This window comes from Ctenocephalides felis, unplaced genomic scaffold, assembly GCF_003426905.1.
Source record: "Ctenocephalides felis isolate EL2017-DRISC unplaced genomic scaffold, ASM342690v1 CF-g0.4_SCAFFOLD_00845, whole genome shotgun sequence".
Taxonomy (NCBI): domain Eukaryota; kingdom Metazoa; phylum Arthropoda; class Insecta; order Siphonaptera; family Pulicidae; genus Ctenocephalides; species Ctenocephalides felis.
The window spans coordinates 7280369-7307387 of record NW_020536999.1 but is presented as its reverse complement, the minus strand read 5'-3'; the positions used below and the strand labels follow the sequence as shown (position 1 = coordinate 7307387).

The 27019-nt window shown below is 29.8% G+C and overlaps 1 protein-coding gene across 1 annotated transcript in view; it reads right to left on the bottom strand.

Moving 5' to 3' along the window:
- Positions 1 to 27019, bottom strand: part of LOC113370687 (fibrillin-2-like) — a gene marked incomplete in the record, with an annotated part of 221071 nt that overhangs the window by 92996 nt on the left and 101056 nt on the right. Inside the window, 3 exon segments of the mRNA XM_026611385.1 lie at positions 442 to 690; positions 2322 to 2467; positions 2528 to 2694. Of these exon segments, the coding sequence (XP_026467170.1) occupies positions 442 to 690; positions 2322 to 2467; positions 2528 to 2694 (562 nt within the window).

Below are 27019 nucleotides of genomic sequence, written 5' to 3'. Positions count from 1 at the left end.
TTTATGACTTTTATAAAACTCTAAATAAAGGGTTAAAATCATCAAAAGTATTATTTTATAATTAACCGTACTTTTTATAACCTATTCAACTATTAATCAAGGGAATACGATCAAAAATGTATGCTTCGAGCGCTATCACGGAATAACATACAACGACTCCCGGCATTATGTTCACGAGAGGAATTTCATCACGGAATTAGGGACAAACGCGTGGTTCAGCAAAATGCCGATTATTTCTATAAATGACGATAAAAAATATTGTTTTATAAAAATCTTAAAGGTCTAATTAATAAAATATAACAGATTTAGTTCGTCCACTTTCCTATTTTCTCTAAAATTCGTCTTCAAAGTCAAACGTTCCTTAACATCCCGTAATATGGTACGTTTACCTTATATTTCATCAGAATCCTATGGATCATTTAACAAAATTATTTTTCTTACCGACACAGGCGTTTCCTTCCGAAACCAATTCGTGATCCGGCGGACATCTGCACTCGTATCCGCCTTGTCTGTTGAAGCAATCGCCGTAAAGACACGATTGTGGGCTTTCGCATTCGTCGACATCCGTGCAATTTCCTCCTGTTGAATCGATTGTGTATCCATCCCTGCATTGGCACTCGAACATACCGATCACGTTCTTGCATTTACCGAAGATGCACAGGTTGTCGAAGACTTCGCACTCGTTGATATCTGGGGTAAAATATTTGATTTGTAAGTAAACGGAGAGGAAACTAGTTGTAAGTGGAATTCTGTCTTAAGGCAATTAGGGCATTGTGCCTTAAGGCAAATTGCCGGAACTTCCCGTACCGCAATTCAAAATTCGAGTAAATTAAAAATAATCAATAATAATAATCAATAAAAGTTGATCAATGATTTGAAACTTTTAATAGAATTTCGAACCATATTAAATCATTTATTTTGAAATATTTTGGAAATTCTGAACTTTTTAACTTCCCATAGGGTAAGTTATAGTAATCGCAAAAAAATCGAAAATAAAATTTTTTATATATCTTTACGTTTCAGAGGTTTCTAAATATTTTGGCATACCTTAGAAAAAATGGATGTATGTGTGTGTGTGTGTGTGTATGTGTGTGTGTGCGTGTATGTATGTGTGTGCGGATACAAATTTTCGTCGACGATTTCGGGAACACGGATGAAGCGATTTGAATAATTCAAAAAACATTCGATTCGTATTGATAAGGAGACGGGCTGATTAGTTTTTGACGAAGGCAGGTCTAGCCGTTCCGAAGATACGGGGCAAAAAGTGCCGAAAACGGTACCTCAGTTTTAAGAACGGACGTCCGATTTGTAATAAATCAAATCAAACAGTTTTTATTTGTATTGACAAGATGAAGAATTGATCAAATTTTCATAAAGGCAGGTCTAGTGGTTTCGGCGATCTAGTGAAAAAAGTAGAAAAAATGCCATTTGGCGGTCAAAAATGATCATTAGACATATGCACATCAAGTTATCAGATATTTTATAGAGATTTTAACAATAAGTATAAATTTTGTTTACATTCCTATGGGTTCCGTACTAATGTTTATCCGTTAGACAGCGACGCGGCGCTTACGCGCTTTATATTTTGTTTCTATGCAGTTAAAGCAGTACGATTGCTTTGAAAAAAAGTTCAGTATTTTCAAAATATGTCAAAATAAAGAAAATTTTTTTTTTCAAAAAAAGAAATTTTTTGTTAAATTTATAGTTTCTCAAAAATCTAATTTTTTCGAAGTAATTTTTTTTCAAAAATGTTAATTGTCTTTAAAAAAATAATAATTTTTGGTACGGGAAGTTCCAGCAAATTGCCTTAAGGTACGATTCCATGCGCCCCACTAGTTGTAATTTTGGATTAAAAATTCAAAAAATGACCCGGGCTAAGCACAGTCTAAGCGCCACTCTGATACAAATGTTTATGTTAAGTGCATTTAGACTGTTTATGTACTGGAGAACTTTTCCAATTTTGTGAAAACTATTTAAAAATGTGAAAATGCCGCCAAGCTAGGCACAGTATAACTGAAAATGTCGCATAGAATTATTTGCAAATGCGTTTAGACTGTGACTATACAGGAGCACTTTTTCAATTCTGGAGATGAATTGATTTATGATATACATTTGATTTGCTCAGATATAACAAGATAATGCAAAAATAATGAAAGTTACAGTATTTGTAATGATATATTTGAAAACGTTTAAAATTTCTCGAATATTTCATTACCCTACGTGAAGTTTCAGCAATTTGCCTTAAGGCGCGATGCCATACACCACTAGTTTAGGTAAAAAAATGTGTTTGTGTATTTTTCTGTTTTTGGGTAAATTCTCACCGACACAAGCCTTATCGTTGGTCTCATCAGGATGCATGAATCCCATCTCACATTCACACCTAAAAGCTCCTGGGTAATTCAAACATTGGCCATTGTCACACAAAGTCTCATCGCTGGAGCATTCGTCGATATCTGTACAGAAGACTCTGAAAAAAACACAAATGATACAAAAAAACTGCCTCTCAAATCTTTAATTATCTATTTACCCGTCTCCTTTGAATCCAGTATCACAAACGCATTTAAAAGATCCATCATTGTTGATACATTGGGCATTCTGATGACAACCGCCGTTGTTGTTCAAACATTCGTTGATATCCCGACAAGTTATCCCGTTTCCTGTAAAACCCTCCTGGCAACGACACTGGTAAGAACCCTAGAATAAAAACAAACCAAACGTTAGACGTCATCCTGACTAGGGAATGCAATACCGGTATACCGGTATTTTCGGTATTTTTACATAATCGCTATTTGATACATAATACACTAAAGTTTAAATTTCCCAGAACAAATTTATCTCTAAATTCCATAATCGCATAAACAGCTATATCTTCAAGTGATTCTATAAGATGAACAAATGTCAAATATTATCTCAACTCGTCATTAAACTGAATATTTATTGCTTTCCAAAGGGCTTCATATCGTGTTACAATAAATAGAATTGGACTGCTAGATAATAATATTTCTTTCATCTTATGTAAAAATGTAGCGGTTTTTTAAGTGACACTTGCGCTAAAATATTTTATATCATGCAGATTACCCCTGCGTATTCTTTATTTTTTTCTTACTTTATACATAATAATTACTAAATATGTTTGCTTCTTATTACAATTATAAAATATTATTTTTCGAAAACGTTTCGAAGTTTGAAAATAGTATAGAACCATCACATTGTTTTAAATAACAATACTCAACAATTATAGTAACTTATTATTTATCTCGACAAAGTATCCGATCTTAAATTAGTGTAGAAGAATTATTTTTTTAAAATATTAGAGATTTTGCTAATTTAACACATCGGATACAGACAATACAGTTTATTATAATAATGTAATATGATCTTTCATGAGTTTTTGGTCTTTCTTACTCATAGTTTCTTTTTGATGAAAAGTCTCACTTACTCTTATACTCAATATACTCGATAGTGATAATGAATTAATTAAATTACATATAATTTTGTTAAATTATTACTTAAAAAAATAAACTTATTGTTTTATTTTATTGTTTTTATTGTTTATTTGAAGATAGTTATAGTTGTATATACATTTTTTTATATTTGTACTAGTAACTTTCAATTTTGTTTACGTTTGTTTAAAATAATAAAAATACCGGTAATTTACCGGTATTCCGGTTTTAAAATGAAAAATTACCGAAATACCGATTTTGAATTTTCCATCGGTATTGCATTCCCTAATCCTGACCACTTCTTTTAGGGTTTGTCGATTTTCAAAAACCGTTTTTTGGCGAAAATGATGGAATTCTGTAACCGGTTTTTTAGTGAAAGAAGTTGGTTTTCACTGTATAAATGGAAAATGACAAATATAGCCAAATATAAAAGATAGATGAAAGCGTTTTGATTCTTGAAATCATTTTGGTTCAATAGCATTTGATATCTTATCAGTCTGCAATGGTTCCCAGAAAGATTTTATATATATATTAATTTAGACTTTTATACCAGTGTATATTAATTTAAATCAGTTGACCTCTTCTTGGAGAAGTAACTTTCTCTACTCAAACTTAAAAAAAAAAGAGTTTTAAACCCTAGAAGCCACAAATTGAAGAACAAAAACCTTAGTATTATTATGTCAGGCTTTAAAAACAATTAAGCATAATTTGGTCGCAAGTATGAGAGTATTTTGTATTTCAGGAAATTTTGTGAGTAAACAAAGGACACGTCTAAGTAGCAATTCGATAGACGTTCTCAGTTTTTTTAAATCATATTTTATTAAACTAAAAAACAATTAGAATGTTTAAAATTAATTAATTAATATTGCTCGGAACAGACAATACCCGAGTTTAGCTTAATTGTTTTTAAAACTAAAATTGATATTAACAAGTATGTATCAACATGTATCTAATATTTTTTATTTTTTATTTAATTTAATGATTTTTTTTGTTTAAAAATGTATTATTTTTATTTATTCGAAAACTTTCCTTTCACTAGCATAAAAATATTTTCATTCTTATATGTGAAAATGATGCATGAATAGCAAATAATTATTTTCAAAGTTATTTAATCAAGACTATTATTTTTCAGTTCTACTTATTAAAATTAAAATAATTTTTAAAATTAATAAGTATTAAGTAAGTTTACTATCCATAAAATTAAACAATAAATAAATTCAGTCAAATACTGCTCTAAAATTACACTAAATTTGCGGATAAATTACAGAATATTCGAGCAAAAATTTATTTTCTATATAAAATTCTGAAATATGCTTCGGTTTTTGTATAAACCAGTATGGAGACCGAGTCAGTAAAATGCCTATATCTCCGAAAATAATTCAAATTTTCAAAAACCTTCTTGTACCCATATTCTTAGATAGTTAAACTTAAAAAACATGAAATAAAAAAAAACTATTTTTTTTTTAATTTCTACACTAGAATACCCTCTTAATTGTTTTTAAAGCCTGATATAATAATTCTAAGTTTTTTGTTCTTTAATTTGTGGCTTCTAGGGTTTAAAACTCTTTTTTTAAGTTAGAGTAGAAGAAGTTATTTCTTCAAGAAGAAGTCACACTGATTTAAATTAATATATACACTGGTATAAAAATCCAAATTAATATATGCAAAACTTTTCTGGGAACCATTGCAGACTGATAAGATATCAAATGCTATTGAAAGGATATGATTTCAAGAATCAAAACGCTTTCATCTATCTTTTACATTTGGCTATATTTGTCATTTTTCATTTATACAGTGAAAACCGGCTTTTTTCACTAAAAAACCGGTTTTCGAATTCCATAATTTTCGCCAAAAAATCGGTTTTTGATGCCGGTTTTTGAAAACCGGCAAACCCTAGGTCAGTAACCACTAAGTATCTATTTTTCCTTACCGGTGTGTTTATACAATCGGCGTTTTCGTGACAATTGAAAGATCCGAGGAAACATTCGTCTTCATCGACACATTCGGGACCTTCTTCAGGTTTGACCGAATATCCATCTTCACAACGACATTGAAAACTTCCTAAAGTGTTGACACAGTCGCCGTTTCCGCAAATGTCTGGGACGACTTTGCATTCGTCTTCATCTGAAAATAGAAAATTTTTGGTGAATTTCTAAAAGAACCAACACTGGTGCATGCAAAAACTCATGTAATTTTAATACCAAATAAGACGGATATAGGTAGATAAGAACATTCAGGAAGGGTAGCAAAATTTTATGGAAAGTTGTAAGAAGGATTTTTGTACAACGGAAAAAATAGGGAAAGTTCAACATACAAATTTGAATCTCAAATCTTTATTACCAGAGTATCCAACTACTCAACCAACAAATTAATTAAACCATTTTTTTCATCAAAGCCAACTATTTTTTGAACAACTCGACCAAAAAACTAGTTATACCAATCAATAGCAACAAATTAGAGAAGTTATGCCCAAATTTATTATAAACTAGTGGTGTATGGCATCGTGCCTTAAGGCAAATTGCTGGAACTTCCCATACCGTAACAAAATGTTCGAGGAATACTGAATGTTTTCAAATAGATTATTATAAATAAATATTGTAACATTGTCTAATATTTATAAGAATTATATAAACTGAATTGCAAAGTTGAAATTATTTGTTCAAAGTATGTTAGAATTAAAAATAAAATCTGAATTATTTTCGATATACAAAAAAATTTTTTTTGGAAAAAAAAATTTGAACAAAAAAGTTGAAACAAAAATTTTTTTTCCAAAATCAATTAATTTGTTAAGACAAGCAGAAAGTTCTCTGAATCAATTGAATCGGACGCTTAGTTCTCTCAAAAACTGCCATTTTTTGTACATTTAGTTCCGTATCTTCGAAATGGCTGGGCCTGCCTTTGCGAAAAACTAATAACCACTTCTCCCAATCATTACTAATTGAATGTTTTTTAGATCATTCAAATCGGATACTCCGTTCTCTCAAAAACTCGATTTCTATTTTCTGCACTCTTTGCTCTTCTCCGTAACGGCTGGACCTGCCTTTGCCAAAAACTAATCAGCACATCTCCCTATCAATAGGAATCGAATGTTTCTTGAAGCATTCAAATCGGTTGATCCGTGCGCCCCAAAACGTGAACAAAAAATGATGACATACAAAACACACACACGTGTTTTTACCCAGGTTTTCAGACACACGGATCAACCGATTTTAATCTTGGGAAATTATAATTTTGGGAAAAAAATTGTTTCAGATTTTTTTTTCGATTTTATTTTGTATATCGAAAATAACTCGGATTTTAATTTTAATTATGACTCAAGTTGTAATATACTTAAAATAAATAAATAATTTTAACTTTGCAATTCAGTTTATATAATTCTTATAAATATTAGACAGTGTTCTTCATTTTAAATTCGATTGATTAAGTTTTGTTTATTTACTTTTCTGTAAACATATATAAGTTACAGTATTAATAATAATCTATTTTGAAAACATTTAATATTCTTCGAATATATAATTACAGTGCGGGAAGTTCGAGCAATTTGCCTTAAGGCACGATGCCATACCCCACTAGTTAACTTCCCGTAGGGTAGTTATAGTAATGGGCCGAAAATCGAAAATGAATTCACTTTGTAATCATTGGGAGAAGAGGTGACTAGTTTTTGGCAAAGGCAGGTTCAGCCGTTTCGGAGATACAGAGCTAAATGAACAGAAAATGGCAATTTTTGAGTAAACTAAGCGTCCGATTTGAATGATATAAAAAACTTTCTGCTTGTATTGACAAAACAATTGCTTTTGAGGATAAAAAATTATTACATCTTGTTTTACTTTCCATAAAATATTTTTGTAATTTTGGATCAAAAATTCAAAAAATTACCCAGACTAAGCACAGTCTAAGCGCCACTCTGGTACAAATGTTTACACAAGTGCGTATAGACTGTTTATGTACGGGAGCACTTTTCAAATTTTGTGAAAACTATTGAAAAATGTGAAAACGCCGCCAAGCTAAGCACAGTATAAGTGAAAATTCGCGCAGAATTATTTGCAAATGCGTTTAGACTATACGGGAGCACTTTTTCAATTTTGTGCAAATTAGGCAACTAAACTATTTTTTTGAAATTGAATTCGAAATGAAATGACTATTGTTAATGTTCTGGAGATAAATTGATTTATGATTTACATTTGATTGGCTCAGATATAACAAACAAGATAACAAAAATAATGAAAGTTACAGTATTTGTGTAATAATATATTTGAAAACGTTTGAAATTTCTCGAATATTTCGTTACAGTACGGGAAGGTCCAGCTATTTGCCTTAAGGCACGTTGCCATACACCACTAGTTAAAATTAACTATGACCAAAAATTTGAATAACGCATGCATTCCCTATAATAATTATATTCAAGGTACAACATGCAAAAATATAAACAAACTTTGGAAAAATAAATAGAAACTGATAAAAATTAAAAAAGCCACTTAGTTCATTCATTCAATTAAAATATTTACATAAGCACACACTCTACTAATTAATTTTTATCCTCTATCCTTCTACTCGCATGCACTTGTTCTACTCTACATTTATTATATAATAAGGAACAGACCTAAATTTTAATTCATGATGTTGATGTTGATGTTGATGTTGTTGTTGTGTTGGTGATGATGATGATAATGACATCTTGTGCTAATCATGTCAAGGCCTTAGGCTCAGCTAGGCTTAAATTAATCATTAGTAGAAAAAAAATGAGGATAAACAATGGAAAACTTGCAATGAAATCAATTTTCGGAAAAAATACCTGCAAGCTTTCCACCGACTGGCGTATTAGGCAGTAGACAGAGAGCTCGTGACAAAAAATTTATATAGAGCATTCATTTTATATTTTTTAACAGTTTGACAACAGTGACATGTCTAGACAAATGTTGCCTGAACTTAATTTTGACAACATTGTTTTATGAATTTTTAAAAGCGTTTTCAATTACTAGTTTAGTTAATTAAAGAAATCTAGCAATAACGCATTACTGATCACTCAAATAATAATAGTTATTGTCAAACTTAAAGCTTCCTACAAATAATATTACCATTTAAAATTCAAGTTATTAGAGTATAATTTGGCAACGATGTTTTGATCTAAGAAAATGATCAAAAGCAATGTTTGCCGAATCAAATTTTATCAAATCAAAATTTTTACGCCAAATTTTGGCAACAATGCAGTAGCAAGCAAATTTGAATGAAATGCAATGTTGTCAAAACATCATAATTATTTCGTACATTTTTTCTGACAATTTTTTTCTAAAAGTATGGCAAAAATGCAGTAGTGAACGAATTTATGTAAAATGCGTTGTTGCCAAAGCATCAGAATTATTTCGTACATTTTTTGGGTAAATTTTTTACCCAAAAGTTTGACAACAACTAGGTAGTGATGAAGTTTGAATGAAATGCCATGTTGCCAAAGCATCGGAATCATTTCTTTGTTATTTTGGGACAGAATTTTTACCCAAAAGTCTGACAACAATGCAGTAGTGAACGAAGTTGAATGAAAAGCATCAGAACTATTTCCTACTCAAAAGTCTGGCAACAATTTAGCGTTGGACAAAGTAATATGAAATTCGATGTTGCTATAGCATAAGAATTATTTTGTTATTTTTGGGTAAATTTTTTTACCCAAAATTATGGTAACAATACAACAGTGAATAAAGTTGAATAAAATGCGATGTTGCCAAAGCATCAGAATTATTTCTATATTTTTTGGGGCAAAATTTGTATGCAAAAGTCTTGCAATAATGCAGCAGAGAAAAAATTTGAACAATATGCGATGTTGCCAAATAATAATTATTTCTATATGTTGCCATAAGAAGTATTTCTATATTTTTTGGGTCAAAATTTCTACCCAAAAGTCTGGCAACAATGCAGTAGTGAACAAATTTGAAAGAAATACGTTGTTGCTAAAGCATCGAAATTATTTCTTAGTTTTTTGGGTAATTTTTTTTAACCAAAAGTCTAGCAACAATGCCAGAACAAAAGGTGAACAAATTTGGATGAAATGCTATGTTGTCAAAGCATCGACATTTTTTCTTTGTTTTTTGGGTCAATTTTTTACCCCAAAGTCTAAATGCGTTGTTGCCAAATAAAATGTCAAAATTTGCAATAAAAGTTGCTGCAAAACCATCATATAGTTATAGAAAAATATGACATTGATGGCAACAGTTCATTTTATTTGGATCAAAACTAACAGTAAATTTATTTTATATTAACTCTTTATATCAGCAACGTTTGCACAAAGTCTGGCAACAATGTAGGACCAAGAATATTGATTGAAATCGCTGTTGCCAAATTTGAAACACCAAGTTTTCTATAAAAACTGTTGTCAAACTATCAGAAATATCAAGTTTTATTCTATCACCCAATTGACAACGGTGCATTACTGAGAAAAAACTAATTGAAAGCGTTGTTGCCAAATAGTGCATTTGAATAAAAAGTTGTTACGAAACTGACCGTAAATTGATTTCATATTAAACCATTTAGATCAGCAATGTTTGCTCAAAGTCCTGCAACAATGTATGACCAAGAAAATTGATTGAAATCGCCAGATTGAAAACAACAAATTTACTATAAAAACTATCAGAAATATCAAGTTTGAATGTACTACCAAAATGGCAACAAATATTATTATTGTTGGACAGATATTAATTGAACGCGTTGTTACCAAATTTTGCGTAGATTAGAGAGTATTTTTGCAAAGTAAATCAGTGATGTAAATTATTTTGTACAAACAAATTATCATAGAAAATTTTTAATGGAATTGAGGATTTTAGTGCACGATTTGGCAACAGCGCATTAACGAGTATTTTTTTAAACATTTTAAAGCCAATTTTATGGTAAAATAGAAATGTTATGAATCTCTCTTCGTGTGATTTGGTAGTAAAGAACTGTACAAAAAAAGCATACACAATTATCAAAAGAAACAAATTTAATGTACATTTTTACATAAAATTTTTATTTTGGACGACAAATTAGGCAATAAATGTTGTGATAATACTATGTTATGGGTCTATCTTCGTATTAGTAACGAACTGTCCAAAAGCTATGTATTTGCTGTACGATCACGCGTTTTCCACATAAAATCTAACCTCCAAAACGCACAAACATCAAATAACAATTGTATCATAAATGCAACTTTCTGATGTCTCATTGTAATACATACATGAAGTTAGTTCTTATTGGTAGAACTCTTGATCGAACAGCAAATACATAATTTTTTGATGTTTTGTAATTACTAACTCATACGAATATAGACCCATAACATAGCATTATTATAACATTTCTATTTTATCAAAAAATTGGTTCCGTAATGTTTAATAAAATTTTCATCTAAAAATGTATATTAAAAATGTTTCGTTTGATAATTGTGTATACTTTAAAATGTTTCCACTAGCTCTCCGTCTACGCTGTTAGTTGAGGATTGGTATTTAGAAAATGTTCAGTGATTTTTATTTAAATTTAATCGAATACTTTCTCAAAATCAATTTTAATATCCCTGAACATTTTCCATGTGTCAATTAATTTTTTGTTGTAAATAAAACGAGGTGATTGATTTGAACTAAGCGTCAAAATTTATTCAAATCGATTTTTACATGTATAAGTTATGCATATGATAGTAGTTTTGTGTGCAGCTTACGTACTAATTAGATAACGAATAATTATTATCAATTAATGATTATCATTTAATAATAATTGATTATTAAACAAAATCAGTCAGTCTTATGTAGTTTCATTTATTCTACGTTTTGGAACAGACAGACGTGGGGATGGAAACTTAGAAAATGAAAAATAACATAGACGATATCATAGCGTTGTCATAGCAACGCTATCTGATGCATGTTTATTGGGAGTAAAAACTAGAAAAATGTCTATTTGCTTTGCGATCTGGCGAATTTTACATATAAACATATCAAGGAAGAATGTTATGATAAGAGCATAATCGAATATATTGTTACCGTAAGATTCTTCTTTGCTTGTTTATATGTAAAATTCGCCAGATCTCACAGCAAATAGATAGACATTTTCACAATTTTCACTATTAATAAACAAACATAGGATAGCGTTGCCATGACAACGCTATGTTATGAGCTTTATTTTAGCAGAATTGCCCCATAATGAACAATTAATTTAAACTTGTCAATGTTAAATTTTGAACGGAATAAGTATGATATAAATCCTATCGATTTTTTTCAAGTAGAATTTTTCGAATTCAGGACAAACGTTCCTCAAATCTGGTTCCAGGTTATGGAACCCTGTTTCCAGGCAATAAATCTCGATGACTAATAGTGTCTTTTAAAAGATTAAATCCCATAATAAATGACTACTGTGTTTTTTTTCGACGATAAGAAGGTGAAAGCTATCCGGTAACATATGGTACAGATGGATCTGACCGCCGGCGATAAGGTACCGTTATGGTAATTCCAATGGAATGCATTAGAATGTATCGAAATTAATTCAATGTTTACTATAATAATATTGCATATTAAATTATAAGTAGGTGAGACCAACAGAATCACCAGACAATATAATAAACTAAAAATTTAGTAGAACAAGAGACAAAAACGGACCCTAATGAGGAGCGAACTAAATATTTACTAAAATATGAAAAAATATACTACTGATAAGCAAACTAAAAACTCACTAAAATAATAAAAACTCTACTGACAAGCAAACAGAATCTTCACTTAAGTAAGAAAAATAAGGAATCGTCGGATGAACTAAAAAGTCACATTACCAAGAGCAATTAAGGACTCTACTGACGAGCAAAATAAAAACTAAAATGGGACAATTCTGCCGTAACAGAGCGTTATAAGATCTTATGCTTGTTCTTTGTAGTAAAACTTTTGAAATTATTTATTAATTTGCTGTACGATCAGGCGTATTTCACATGTAAACAAGCAAAGAATAATCTTATGATAACAAAATCTTCCATGATTCTGTTATCATAACATTCTTCTTTGCTTGTTTATATGTAAAATGTGCCTGATCGCACGGCTATTTTATGAGGCAGAATTGCCTCATTAATTAATTAAATAGATAGAAAATAAGATAAATAAAGCAAACTGAATCTTTACTTAATTATGATAAAAAAAACTTTACCTGCTAAGGCAAATTGAAAATTTATTAAAATAAGAAAAAAAATCTACTGTCGAGCAAATATTATCTCAATTTTGAAAATATTCCAATATATAATATTATTAAAAATAAATGATTAACCACGCCTGTCTGTTTTCATCCATTTAGAAAAAAAAATTGAAAAAAAATATACAATAGAACACTTTGGTACAAGCCAGCTCTTTCATCTGCAAAATCATCATCATAAAAAAATGATGATGATCACTTAAAATTGGACAACTTGTACCAAAAGAACTTAGAAATAGTAAAGGTATATAGTATAGTATAGTATAGTCATAAAAATAGTTCCAACCACAACCACGTTAGTCCCATACGATGATGATATGGATGATAAGAAGATACATAGAGAAATCATCATCAAAAATCAGCAGATATTGGACCTATTTATAGATTAGATAGATAGATAGATAGATAGATTATATAATCTGGTCAACATTGTTGATATTAAAAATTGGTCCTGGTCCTGTCCAGTATTATTTTGGTGATGATTTTAAGCGTATTTTTAGAAGAAATCATTATCAAAAATCAGCAGAAACTGATTTAATTTACTAAATATATATCTGGTCAACAGTGTTTATAAACAAAATACGCCTGATCGCACGGCAAATGCATAAACATTGTCAGAATTTTCATTGCCAAGAATAAGCATAAGAGAGCGTTGCCATGACAACAATTTACTAAAAATATATCTGGTCAACAATGTTGATTTTAAAATTGGTCCTGATTCTGCCAAAATTTATTTTGGCGATGACTTCAACTAAATTAGGATGACGATAAGTGATTTTGGTGAATTTTTAAAAGAAATCATCATCAAAAATCAGTACAAACTAGACCAATTTACTAAAAATATGTCTGAATAACAATATTGATACTAAAATTGGTCCTGGTCATGCCAAGATTTATTTGGGCGCTGATTTCTCTTAAATTGGGATGATGATCAGTGGTTTTGGTGAATTTTTAGAAGAAATTATCATCAAAAATTAGCACAAACTGAACCAATTTACGAAATATAAGTTTGGTAAATAAAGTTGATACTAAAATTGGTTTTGGTCCTGGCCAGATTTATTTTGGCAATGACTTCCTTTAAATTAGGATAAGGATCAGTAGTTTTGGTAAATTTTTAAAAGAAATCATCATCAAAAATCATCAGAAACTGAACCAATTTACGAAAAATATGTTTGGTCAACAATATTGATACTAAAATTGGTCCTGGTCTTGCCAAAATTTATTTTAGCAATGATTTCTACTAAATTAAGATGACGATAAGGGATTTTGGTGAATTTTGAGAAGAAATCATCATCAAAAATCAGCATCAACTGAACCAAATTACCAAAAATATAACTGGGCAACAATATTCATTTTAAAATTGGTCCTGCTCTGCCCAAATTTATTTTGGCAATGACTTCTGAATTTTGAAGTGGTTTTGGTGAATTTTTAGAAGAAATTATCATCTACAAGCCAAACGATAGAAGATACGAAAAAAATTTATATGGATGAAAGATGCAGAACAAAATTACGAATAAAATGATATATAAATCGTTAGGTGTGTTCATATAATTTTCGCCAGATTTTCCAGTTTTTCTTGAATAGCTGCAAAAGTTCTCACTTGTTGCAATTAGAAAGTATGACTTTATGTTGCAGTTATTTTTATAAAAAATCACAATTAAAAATTAACAACAACTGATAAAGATTCTAAAATTGATCCTGGTCTAACGCTGATCATTTTGATGATGATTTCTTCTGATGGATGTGATTTTGGCAGTGAATTTTCAAAAAAGTTGTAAAAGTTATGACATCTTTTACGATGCAGTTATAAAGTATAACTTATTGCTTTATGTTGCAGCTATTTTTATAAAAAATCACAATTAAAAATCAGCTGCAACTGATGATGATGCTAAAATTGATCCTGGTCCAACCCAGATCATTTTGATGATGATTTTTCCTGATGGATGTGATTTTGGCAGTGAATTTTCAAAATAGTTGCAAATATTGTGACTTGTTCCATATTTGCAGCTATTTTTATGGTGTGTACTATTTTAGATCGAAGAAGACTAGTTGAATATTTTGGGATAGATAAATTATAAATCACTAGAATCCAAATTGTAGTCTTTGGTGAATTTTTGGTATTTGGTATTTGGTGAAGATGGATGCCAAAGTGGTGTAGGTAATAGAAAATTATAGTCAATCATCACTTTAATGTAACAGATTTTAGGAAAGATTCTGTATATCACAGCTAGATAAATGATCAAGTTCGAATTTCAAAGATGCCGACATCAATTTTAATAATAACTAGGTCAACATCAGAAAATTTTTGGCGTATCACTTCGTTGACCAACAAAATGGATTTTGATCTAGTGAACTGAGCAAAAAACTAGTGGTATATGGCATCGTGCCTTAAGGCAAATTGCTGGAACTTTCCGTACCGTAATGAAATATTCGAGAAATTTTAAACGTTTTCAAATATATTATTACAACAATACTGTAACTTTCATTATTTTTGTTATCTTGTTATATCTGAGCAAATCAAATGTAAATCATAAATCATAAATCAATTTATCTCCACAACATTAACAATCGTCAATTCATTTCGAATTCAATTTCAAAAAAAAAGTTAAATTGAAAAATGCGAAAATGCCGCCAAGCTAAGCACAGTATAAGTGAAAATGTCGCACAGAATTATTTGCAAATGCGTTTAGACTGTGACTATACGGAAGCACTTTTCCAATTTTGTGTAAATCGTAGAAATGTAGTTTTTTGGGTTAAAATAAGTGACAACCAAGTGCAAATATATTTGCAAGTGCGGTTAGACTGTTCCTGTTCTGGAGCACTTTTCTAATTTTATGTAAATTATAGAGATATAATTTTGGCTTAAAAATTTAAAAAATTACTCAGGCTAAGCACAGTCTAAGCGCCACTCTGGTACAAATGTTTACCCAAGTGCGTTTAGACTGTTTATGTAATGGAGCACTTTTCCAATTTTGTGTTTTCCTATTGAAAAATGTGAAAATGCCGCCGAGCTAAACACAGTATAAGTGAAAATGTCGCACAGAATTATTTGCAAATGCGTTTAGACTGTGACTATACGGGAGCACTTTTTCAATTTTGTGAAAACTGAAGTATTGAAAAATGTAAAAATGCCGTCAAGCCAAGCACAGTATAAGTGAAAATGTCGCACAGAATTATTTGCACATGCGTTTAGACTGTGACTATACGTGAGCACTTTTCCAATTTTGTGAAAACTGAACTATTGAAAAATGTAAAAATGCCGCCAAGCTAAGCACAGTATAAGCGAAAATGTCGCACAAAATTATTTGCAAGTGCGTTTAGACTGTGACTATACGGGAGCACTTTTTCAATTTTGTGAAAACTGAACTATTGAAAAATGTAAAAATGCCGCCAAGCTAAGCACAGTATAAGCGAAAATGTCGCACAAAATTATTTGCAAGTGCGTTTAGACTGTGACTATACGGGAGCACTTTTTCAATTTTGTGCAAATTGGGCAACTATTTTTTTTTGAAATTGAATTCGAAATGAAATGACGATTGTTAATGTAATAATTGATTTAAGATTGATGACATTTGATTTGCTTATAACAAGATAGCAAATATAATGAAAGTTACAGTGTTTGTTGTAATAATATATTTGAAAACGTCTAAAATTTCTCGTATATTTCATTACGTGACGGGTAGTTCCAGCAATTTGCCTTAAGGCACGATGCCATACACAACTAGTTAATTAATTGATTAGTTTACCCCACCACTTCGCATCCATCCCCAAATTTTCCCTAACCCTTTGAATTTTTCTCTATCGCGGATCACAGGGCCGAATTTTAGGCAAAGGAGCCGGTGTCGGATAAGGATAAGGTCTCTTAAAATATAATCTTAAACTATGTCTACCGATGCAGGTGGTGTCGTCCTGTCCAGGATACAGTCCATTTGTGCACTGACATCTATAACTGCCCAAAGTGTTGGTACATTGACCACCATTGCAAATCCTAGGATTTTCCACACATTCGTCGACATCTGTGCAGGTCCTGCCGTCTAGGAGAAGGGAGTAACCGGTGCTGAAAGAGGAAAAAATTGCATGGTTACGAGAAAAAATTTCTAGTGCCATTTACCAATCGGTGTACAAACTATCTTACTAACTAAAGATGTATCAAACCAACTTGTTTTGTTTTTGGATTATCTCATGGCTCAACCGATTTGCATGATTCAAAAACCATTCGATTTGTGCAAAACTCTGGTTTAATCTGTATCTTTTTTTCAACTTCCCATAGGGTAGTTATAGTAATGGGCCGAAAATCGAAAACGAAAATTTTTGCATTTCTCGATGTTTTGAGGGTTTCTGAACATTTTTAAGGGGCATACCTCAGAAACTAAATGAATGTGTGTGTCTGTTTTGTGTGTCCGCATTTTTTCGTCCACGTTTCCGGGCGCACGGATCAACCGATTTGAATGGTTTAGAATTGATAGGAAAATGTGCTGATTAGTTTGTGGCAAAGGCAGGTCCAGCCGTTACGGAGATACGGAGCAAAGAGTGCAGAAAATACAAATCGAGTTTTTGAGAGAACAGAGTATCGGATTTGAATGATCCAAAAAAAATTCAGTTTGTAATGACGGGGAAAAGTGGTTATTAGTTTTTGGCAAAGATAGGCCCAGCGGTTTCGGAGATACAGAGCTTAATGTTAAAAAAATGGCAGTTTTTGAGAGAACTAAGCGTTCGATTTAAATGATTCAAAGAACTTTTTGCTTGTTTCAACAAAATAATTGCTTTTGGGTAAAAAAATTTTATTTCTAATTTTTTTTTCAAAAAATATTTTTGTAATTTTGGATTAAAAATTCAAAAAATTAGCCAGGCTAAGCACAGTCTAAGCGCCACTCCAGTACAAATAAAAAAACAAATTTTGTGAAAACTATTAAAAAAAGAGTGCGCGTAAGGATCACACGCGATTGAAGTAAAACTTATTTGCAATTATATTGTAGCAAATTTAAGTTGAGTAAAAATAAATACATCATATAAAAATTTTGAATAAGGTTTATTAGTAATATGGTAACACTCGTGATGCACACATTTATTAGTATCGTCAATCATTATACACATTTATATAATGATAAATTATAAATTATATAGTTATGATTACATTAAAAATATGTATAATATTCACAAACAATAATGTAATCAAAGTCGTACTTGAAATATGACATGATCGTTTTAAAGTAATTGCTTATTAATAAATTCTATAATATTCATTCACACAGTGGATTATGTTAAACAACGCCTAAACAAATATTGTTTTTGCAAATTAACTCATCCTGTAAGAATTGTGTTTGAAGAACTTCATGTAATTAAAATTAACATACATTCATTTACTGTTTGTATTTTTTACTTTTTCGCTGACGATATAATCTCATTCCTTGAACAGCTGTAATATCCGTCTTGCCTAACAAATTGAAGCCATACTTTTATATTTGTTTTATTTATCAAGCCCTGCACATAGCTTGATCTATGAATCATTTGCTTTTTTTATGTGAACGTTAATGCAATGATCATCATCAATATTACGAGGCAATAAATTAACCATATTATCAACGTCAACAGGCACATTTATAATTTGTCCAAATATTTCAAATTGTCCATTTGCATGTCGCAATCGTCTAATTTGCATGAAACACAACCTAGGTGAAATTAACCTTTCAGATTCAGTAACTAGTTTAGGTAGATAATTTGGTATAGGTGGAAATACAAACCCGTTATATTTACAAAAAGTGGGAATTTTATTCGAATTTAATATCTTTCGACAAGTTTGACATCCAACCTGATTATTTTATCCAACCTAACCCACGTCGCGCCTAAAGAAGTTTTTACACCCATGTCGCGCCTAAAGAAGTTTTACTTCAAAAAGTGCAAATGCCGCCAAACTAAGCACAGTATAAGGGAAAATGTCGCACAGAATTGTTTGCAAACGCGTTTAGACTGTGACTGTACAGGAGCACTTTTTCAATTTTGTGTAAATTAGGCAACAATTTTTTTTTTGAAATTTAATTCGAAATAAAATGACGATTGTTAATGTCCTGGAGATAAATTGATTTATGATTTACATTTGATTTGCTCAGATAAAACAAGATGGCAAAAATAATGAACGTTACAGTATTTGTAATAATATATTTGAAAACGTTTAAAATTTCTCGAATATTTCATTACGGTACGGTGAGTTCCAGAAATTGGCCTTAAGGCAGGATGCCATACATCACTAGTCATCATTTACCAATGGGTGTACCGACTCTCTCACTAACCTTAGACGTATCAAAACAACTGCTAGTATTTAAATTTAAAATAAAACTATTTAATAGTCTTTTTTACATAAATGTTTATGTTAAACTGCATAGTGTTTGTTATTTATAATACTGTTGCATACGTTTCGAAATGATCGCGGTCAGTGATTTGTAAATAGATAAATTTATTTACATAACCTCAAAGACTTTATTACTTTGATGTTTTGTAACAGATTGAATAATTTGTTTGAACAGGTAAGGTTGATATATATATACATACGTGTATATATATCTATATATATATATATATACACATATATATATATATATATATACACATATATATATATATATATATACACATATATATATATATATATATATATATATATATATTTAATTTTTATTACCGATGCAACATGGTCGTAAAATAGTTGATGCATTTACAGCCTTTTCCGAGTTCCTTTGAAGTTAAAAAAAAACTGACAGTTGTATTTATTTTTAGGATAAACATTTGCAGTTAAAGAAAATACCATGATAATTTTAAGTTAAAAATAAAATCGGTAAAAATAAATAACAACCCAAAAATCGTTTCTTTCCTTATTCCATTGCACCGGACTAATGGCGATTCGAGAATTATAAAATTATTTACTCATACATTAATAATAATAATAATTATTTATTTATTATATATCTTTGTGATATTATCTCCAAGCTGTTCCTTTTATGATTTATGTATTTATTTATATAAATATAATAATAAATAATATAGAAACAACAAAAAGATAGAAAGGTTACACGAAGTCGTAAAGTACATTTTCTTGTAGCGGTCAAACCCACAAATAGACAGAGAGCTGGGCGAAAAATTGCCCAGATATAGTAAGATCTTGTTGAGACGATTTACCAGAAACCAGCTGTAAAATGTCTTAAGTGAAAGAGCGTTTTATGCGGAATAGTAGCTATAGAATAAAAAAAAATTAAGTATGATCGTCTCAACGGGGTAGTACTGTAGTACTAAATGTAAATGTTTTAAAAGTACTACAAATTTTTTTTAATTATTAATAAAATCTTACTTTTACTGTACTGAATTTTTTACCATTTAATCAAAATGGGAAAATTAAAATTCACGTAAATTAAAATTCAGTTTTTAGACAGTTTATGATTACTAATTCATACGAATATAGATCCGTAACAGTAGAATTTACATTTTATCCGAGATTTGCGCAAATTGTCTAAATGTGGGAATTTTAATTTTTGACTCTTTTGTATTATAATTGCAGACTTGTGAGTAAAAAATTAAGAATCGCTTTTTTTAAAAAACAATTAGCTAAAAATATAGATTTGTAGAATTTTTTTTTAAAACGTGGAAAAATTAAAAAAAGAATATAAAACGTTTAGTTAATTAAAGAAAAAATAGTGAAATAAAGCAAAAATCGTAAATTGTCATATTTGAAAGTTAATTTTATATAATTTGAATATAATTAAAACTGAAGGAGGAAAACAAAAAATTCTAATATTTTAGAAAGTATTTTTATAGTGAAATAGATTTAAATAGGAATAAAAGTCCTAGACCGTTTCAAGGAGCTCCACAGGACGTACCGTTTATACTACAAATGTGCAATTTTAGTATAATATTCTTAAAAGTATCTATTTTAATATCAAATTATAAAGTTAAAGAATTTTAACAAACAATTGAAAATTAAAAAATTAATTAACCAAGTTTGCATCTTACAAGTTAAGTAGAAATAGGAATGAAGGACCTGGTCAGATTCAAGGAGCTCTACAGGACGTACTGGTTGTACTATAAATGTGCAATTTTAATATAATATTCTTAGATCTATCTATTTTAATACCAAATACTAAAATTAAGGAATTTTAATGCACAATTGTAATTATAAAATATTTTAAGCAATTTTGCATCTTATTGAATTGTAGATGTAAATAGGAATGAAAGTCCTAAACCGTTTCAAGGAGCTCTACAGGACGTACCGTTTGTACTACACTGTACAATTTTAATGTAATATTCTTAGGTGCATCTATTTTAATGCCAAATACTAAATTTAAGGAATTTTAACGCCCAATTCTAATTATGAAATATTTTAAACAAATTTGCATCTTATTGTATTGTAAATGTAAATAAGCATGAAAATTCTTAGACCGTTTCAAGGAGCTCTACAGGATGTACCGTTTGCACCTCAAAAGTGTAATTTTAGTATTAAATTCTTTAAAGCATCTATTTTAATGTCAATTACTAAAATTAAGAAATTTGAATGCCCAACTAAAATTAATTTTTTTTAACCAAAATTGCTTCTTAGTGTATCGTTGATGTCGATAGTAATAAAAAACTTAGTCTAATAAAAGGAGCTCTACAGGACGTACCGTTTGTACTACACATGTGCAATTTTTGTATAACATTTTTAGAAGCATCTATTTTAATGTCAAATACTAAATTTACAAAGTTTTAAAGCCCAATTGTAATTATAAAATATTTTAAACAAATTTGCATCTTATTGTGTTGTAGATGTAAATAGGAATGAAAGTCCTAGACCATTTCAAGGAGCTCTACAGAACGTACCGTTTGTACTACAAATGTGCAATTTTTGTATAATATTGTTTGAAGCATTTATTAATGTCAAATAATAAATTTGTGGAGTTTTAACGCCCAATTAAAATTATATAAGATTTCATCGAAATTTGTATTGTAGAATGAAAATTTGTATAATAGAAGTAAATAGGAATGGAAATCTTATTCTGATTCAAGAAGCTCTGCAGGACGTACCGTTTGTACTACAACTTTGCAATTTCAGTATGTTGTTTCTCAAAGTGTTTACAAGATATAAAAAATACTAAACTCTATAGTTTTTTAATAAAAAGTCAAAAATATTTGCAGATAGCAGATAGCACATAGTACATAGAAAGGTCTCAGCTTTCATTAGTGTATTGTAGATGTAAATAGGATTGAAAGTCTTAGGCAGTTTCAAGGAGCTCTACAGGACTTATAGTTTGTACTACTAATTTACGATTTTTAAATTTTGGTCTTAGATATGTCTTTTTTAATTACAAATACTAAAATTGATGATTTAGTTTGCCCAATGGTGATTAAAAACAATTTTATCAAACTTTGCATCTCATAATAATACAGATGTACCCGAGCGGACATAGGAATGAAAGACAGTCTGATTCAAGGAGCTCTACAGGACGTACCGTTTCTACTACAAATGTGTAACTTTAGTATAATATTCTTTGAAGCATCTACTTGAATATCAAATACTAAATTTACAAAGTTTTAACGCTGAATTGCAAATATAAATTATAAATATCGAAAACACTAGTTCCAGCTCTGTTTTCTTTTCCCTTATATCAATTTATAAATTTTAACGTTTCGATATGTATATTTATCGATATTTATATTTATCGATATTTCTGTTTCCATGTGTCTCAAAACTATCTATTCTATTTAGAATCTTCTGACACGTCTAATTTAGAGTTAGTTTTAGCTGCAGCTATAAATGCGACGAAAATAGTCCCTCAGTCACTTCAACCTACTTACTTAAATAAATAATCCTTGTCTGACAAATGTTGCAGCTTTTCAGAAACGGAAACAAAAAAAAAACAAAAAAAAATGTTGGAAAGGAAGGGCAATTTTCAAATTTTGCAAAAGGGGTATAGGCAATAAATATATAATTTCAATACGTTATATTACCAATCCGGTGAAAAAAATGATTGAGTTTAGCATTTGAAGTGATAGTAGGTGTACTTAAAAATAATGTCTCCAAGTTGCAAGTTTGTAGTACAAACTGTATGTCCTGTAGAGCTCCTTGAATTTAACTATTTGCACTCTAATACATCTGCAATATCATGAGATACAAAGTTTGATAAAATCGTTTTTAATTACCATTGGGCAAACTAAATCATCAATTTTAGCATTTGTAATTAAAATAGACATATCTAAGATCAAAATATCAAAATTGTACATTTGTAGTACAAACTGTACGTCCTGCAGAGCTCCTTGAAACTGTCCAAGACTTTTAAGCCTATTTACATCTACGATACACTAATGAGAGCTGAGAGCCTTCTATGTACTATATGCAAATAGTAGCGAATATTTTTGACTTTTTATTAAAAAACTATATAGTTTAGTATTTTTTATATCTTGTAAACACTTTGAGAAGCAACATACTGAAATTGCAAAGTTGTAGTACAAACGGTACGTCCTGTAGAACTCCTTGAATCAGACTAGATCTTTTATTCCTATACACATCTACAATAAGATGCTTAAAATATTTTATAATAGCAATTGGGCGTTAAAACTCCTTAATTTTAGTACCTGGCATTTATAGATGCATATAAATATATTATACTAAAACTTCACATTCGTAGTACAAGCAGTACGTCCTGTAGAGCTCCTTGAATCAGACTAGGTCTTGCATTTTTATTTACATCTACAAAGCAATAAGATGCAATCTTGGTTAAATTAATTTATATTTGCAATTTGGTGTTAAAATTTGATAAATTTATTATTTGGCATTAAAATAGATGTTTCAAAGAATAGTATACTAAAATTGCACATTTGTATGACATACGGTACGTCCTGTAGAGCTCCTTGAAACTGTCTAAGACTTTCATTATTATTTGCATCTATAATACACTAAGATACAAATTTTGATGAAATATTTTTATAATATTAATTGGGCGTTAAAACTCCATAATATTAGTATTTGACATTAAAATAGATGCTTCAAAGAATATTAAGATGCACATTTGTAGTACAAACGGTACGTCCTGCAGAGCTCCTTGAATCAGACTAGGCCTTGCATTCCTATTTGCATCAACAATACAGTAATAAGATGCAAACTTGGTTAAAATAACTTATATTTGCAATTGGGCGTTAAAACTTTATAAATTTAGTATTAGACATTAAAATAGATGCTTCTAAGAATATTATACTAAAATTGCATGTTTGTAGTACAAACGGTACGTCCTGTAGAGCTTCTTAAATATGACTACTTTCATTCGAATGAGTCATAAAATTAAAATTACATAGAGGTGCGAATTTTGATAATTTTCGAACAAGGTAGATTCATTATGTTTTTTTTAATCGATAATCGACTGTTTCCTCTCTCATAACGTGTTAATGATTATTATATAATATAAAATGATCAATCCGGTTTGAAAAAGTAACAACATTCTTGAAAACGATTTGAAAGCGTTTTGCACGTTTAATGCATTGAAATGCATTGAGTATCTAGAAAAGAGTTAGAGGTATTTATAAATGCATACACAATTAAATTAATAGGTCGCACTTAATTTTAATTAATCGTAGAGACCTAGTTTATGAGCGAAAAAATATTTACGACTTGTGTTTAATAAATAATAAATATAGAACCGTTAATGTGCCCTTGTGGAACTCCAAAATTGATAAAAATTGCAATTTCTTTGAAAAAACTAAATAGATAATAATGACTGTGTGAGACGCACCTTTGATACTAAAAAGTTGTGATTTTAATATATTATTAATAGATATATTTACTTTATTGACAAATACTAAAATTGATGATTTTTATCGTCCAATTGTTAATACACCGGATTGTTTTAAAATTTGCATCTCGGTGTAATTTCAATGATTCATTCGAATGAAAAAAGTCCTATTCAAAGAGCTCTACAGGATGTACCGTTTGTATTACATATAAGTAATTTTAGTAAAATATTCTTTGAAGCATTTATTTTAATGTCAAATAATAAAATTTAACGCCCAAACTAAATTATAAAAGATTTTATCAAAATTTGTACCTAATTATTTTGGAGATGTAAATAGGAATGAAAGTCTTAGACCGTTTCAAGAAGCTCTACAGAACGTACCGTTTGTACTACAAATGTGTAATTTTTAGTATTATATTTTTTGAAACATCTATTTTAATAACAAATAATAAAACTGCAACATTTTAGCACTCAATTGGTAATATAAAATATTTTAACCATATTTGCATCTTATTCTATTGCATATGTAAATAGGATTTAAAAACTTAGTCTGATTCAAAAAGCTCTACAGGACGTAGCGTTTGTACTATAACTTTGCAATTTCAGTATGTAGTTTCTCAAAGTGTTTACTAAATTTAAAAAATACTAAACTATATAGTTATCTAACAAAAAGTTTGAAATATTTGCAACTATCTGCACAAAGTACATAGAATGCTTTTAGTCTTATTGAACGAGCTCTTCAGGTCGCACCGTTTGTACTACAATTTTGCAATTTCAGTATGTTATTTCTCAAAGTGTTTACTAAATATAAAAAATACTAAACTATATAGTTTTTTAATAAAAAATACAAAATATTTGCGACTATCTGCAAAAAGTATATAGACAGCTCTCAGTCTTATTACACAAGCTCCTCAGGACGCACCGTTTGTACTACAAATTTACTACTAATATATATGCGTATACATAAATATAAATTTAAGATCAATATACAACAATTAATATGCTAATCCAAAAAGATTTGGTCTAAAAAATCCATTTCTAATCTAAGAAAGTTTCGAAAGGGCCATTCATCGACTTTAGTGAAATATTGACGTAACAGGCGATAACTTATTACAGATAAATATTTATATATGTATGCATATATATATATATATATATATATATATATATATATATGTATGTATATATGCATCTATTCAAGTCTTAACTTTTTATTTATACAGTTCTCCATTATGTATTTATAAAAAAAACTTGATAATTCGTATCTAAAGATCATTTGTGCATCCGCTGTCGAAAAAACTTTTCTAAGAAACCGACATACATTCATTAAGTGTGAAAAATAGTATCGAAATAAAAAAAATAGAATTTATTACAAAAAATCTACAGTTGTATATGAATAAATGTAATAGTAATTAAATATTGTGCATTGGAAAAGTAAACAATTTGTAAAGATTTGTTTGTCCTGAAGAGCTTTTTGAAATGGATTCATCATATGCTATTACTTGTTAACTTCCCGAAGGAGAAGTTTATGTTTTCGTCAAAAAATCCGATTCGCTAATTTTATGTTTTCTCGACGTTTCAAGCCATTCTGAATCGAATGAGACCAACATTTGGAAAAAGTATGTGTGTGTATGTGTGTGTGTATGTGAACAGATTTTTTGCCGTAAATCGACGTTTTCTCAAAAATGACTGGACCGATTTTAAAAATTTAAAAGCCATTCGATGTATCTCGATGAGGACTATCGTCTCTGAGTTTTGTGCGGCGATCGGCCGGGCCGTTTCGTTGTAAATTGCAGAAAAGTGAAAAATTTTTCGCCCACGTTTTAGCCCGCAATTCTAAATCGATTCTGAAAATTCAAAAACCAGTCGATAGATATTGGTTGGGAATCGTGCTGTTTAGTTTTTGGTTAAGATCGGCCGAGTCGTTTTTTTGTAACAATGTTTTAAAAAAAAAAATCGACGATTTTTTATGATTTTTTTTTTGACGGTAGATACCATAGTTTTCTAGGTCATACTAAAATATTACGGCCCTACGACAACTGGTTCAGCTTTAAAATTCGTCAAAGTTTGCAAAAATCAGTATGGTCTTTTTGGCATTTGTCAAAATTAGACTTTTGATCGACGTTTTCTCAAAAGCGCCTGAACCGATTTCAGAAATTTAAAAGCCATTTGATGTATTTCGGTGAGGACTATCGTTTGTCAGTTTTGTGCGACGATCTGCCAAGCCGTTTCTTTGCAATTTAAAAAAAAGTGTTAAATTTTTCGTCCATATTTAAGCTCATCCTACCGAACCGATTTTAAAAAATCAAAAACTGTTCGAAAGATATTAGTTGGGAATGATACGATTAATTTAGGTGAAAATCTACCGAGCCGTTTTCTTGTAATGAACTGTTGAAAAAAAAATTTAAGCCGATTTTCATGGAACTTTTTTTTTGGCGATATACATCATGGTCTATAGAACTTACTGTAATATTACGGTCTTACGACAAGTAGTTTAATTTAAAAATTCGTCAAACTTTACTAAAAATTATCGTTTTTTAAAGTAGGATTGATGAAGTATATTATTTACACTTTTTTTGATTAAGTCAATTATTTACACATATCGGGAAGTTCATGTAACTTGCCTCAAGGCTAAATACCAAACCAACTATTTTG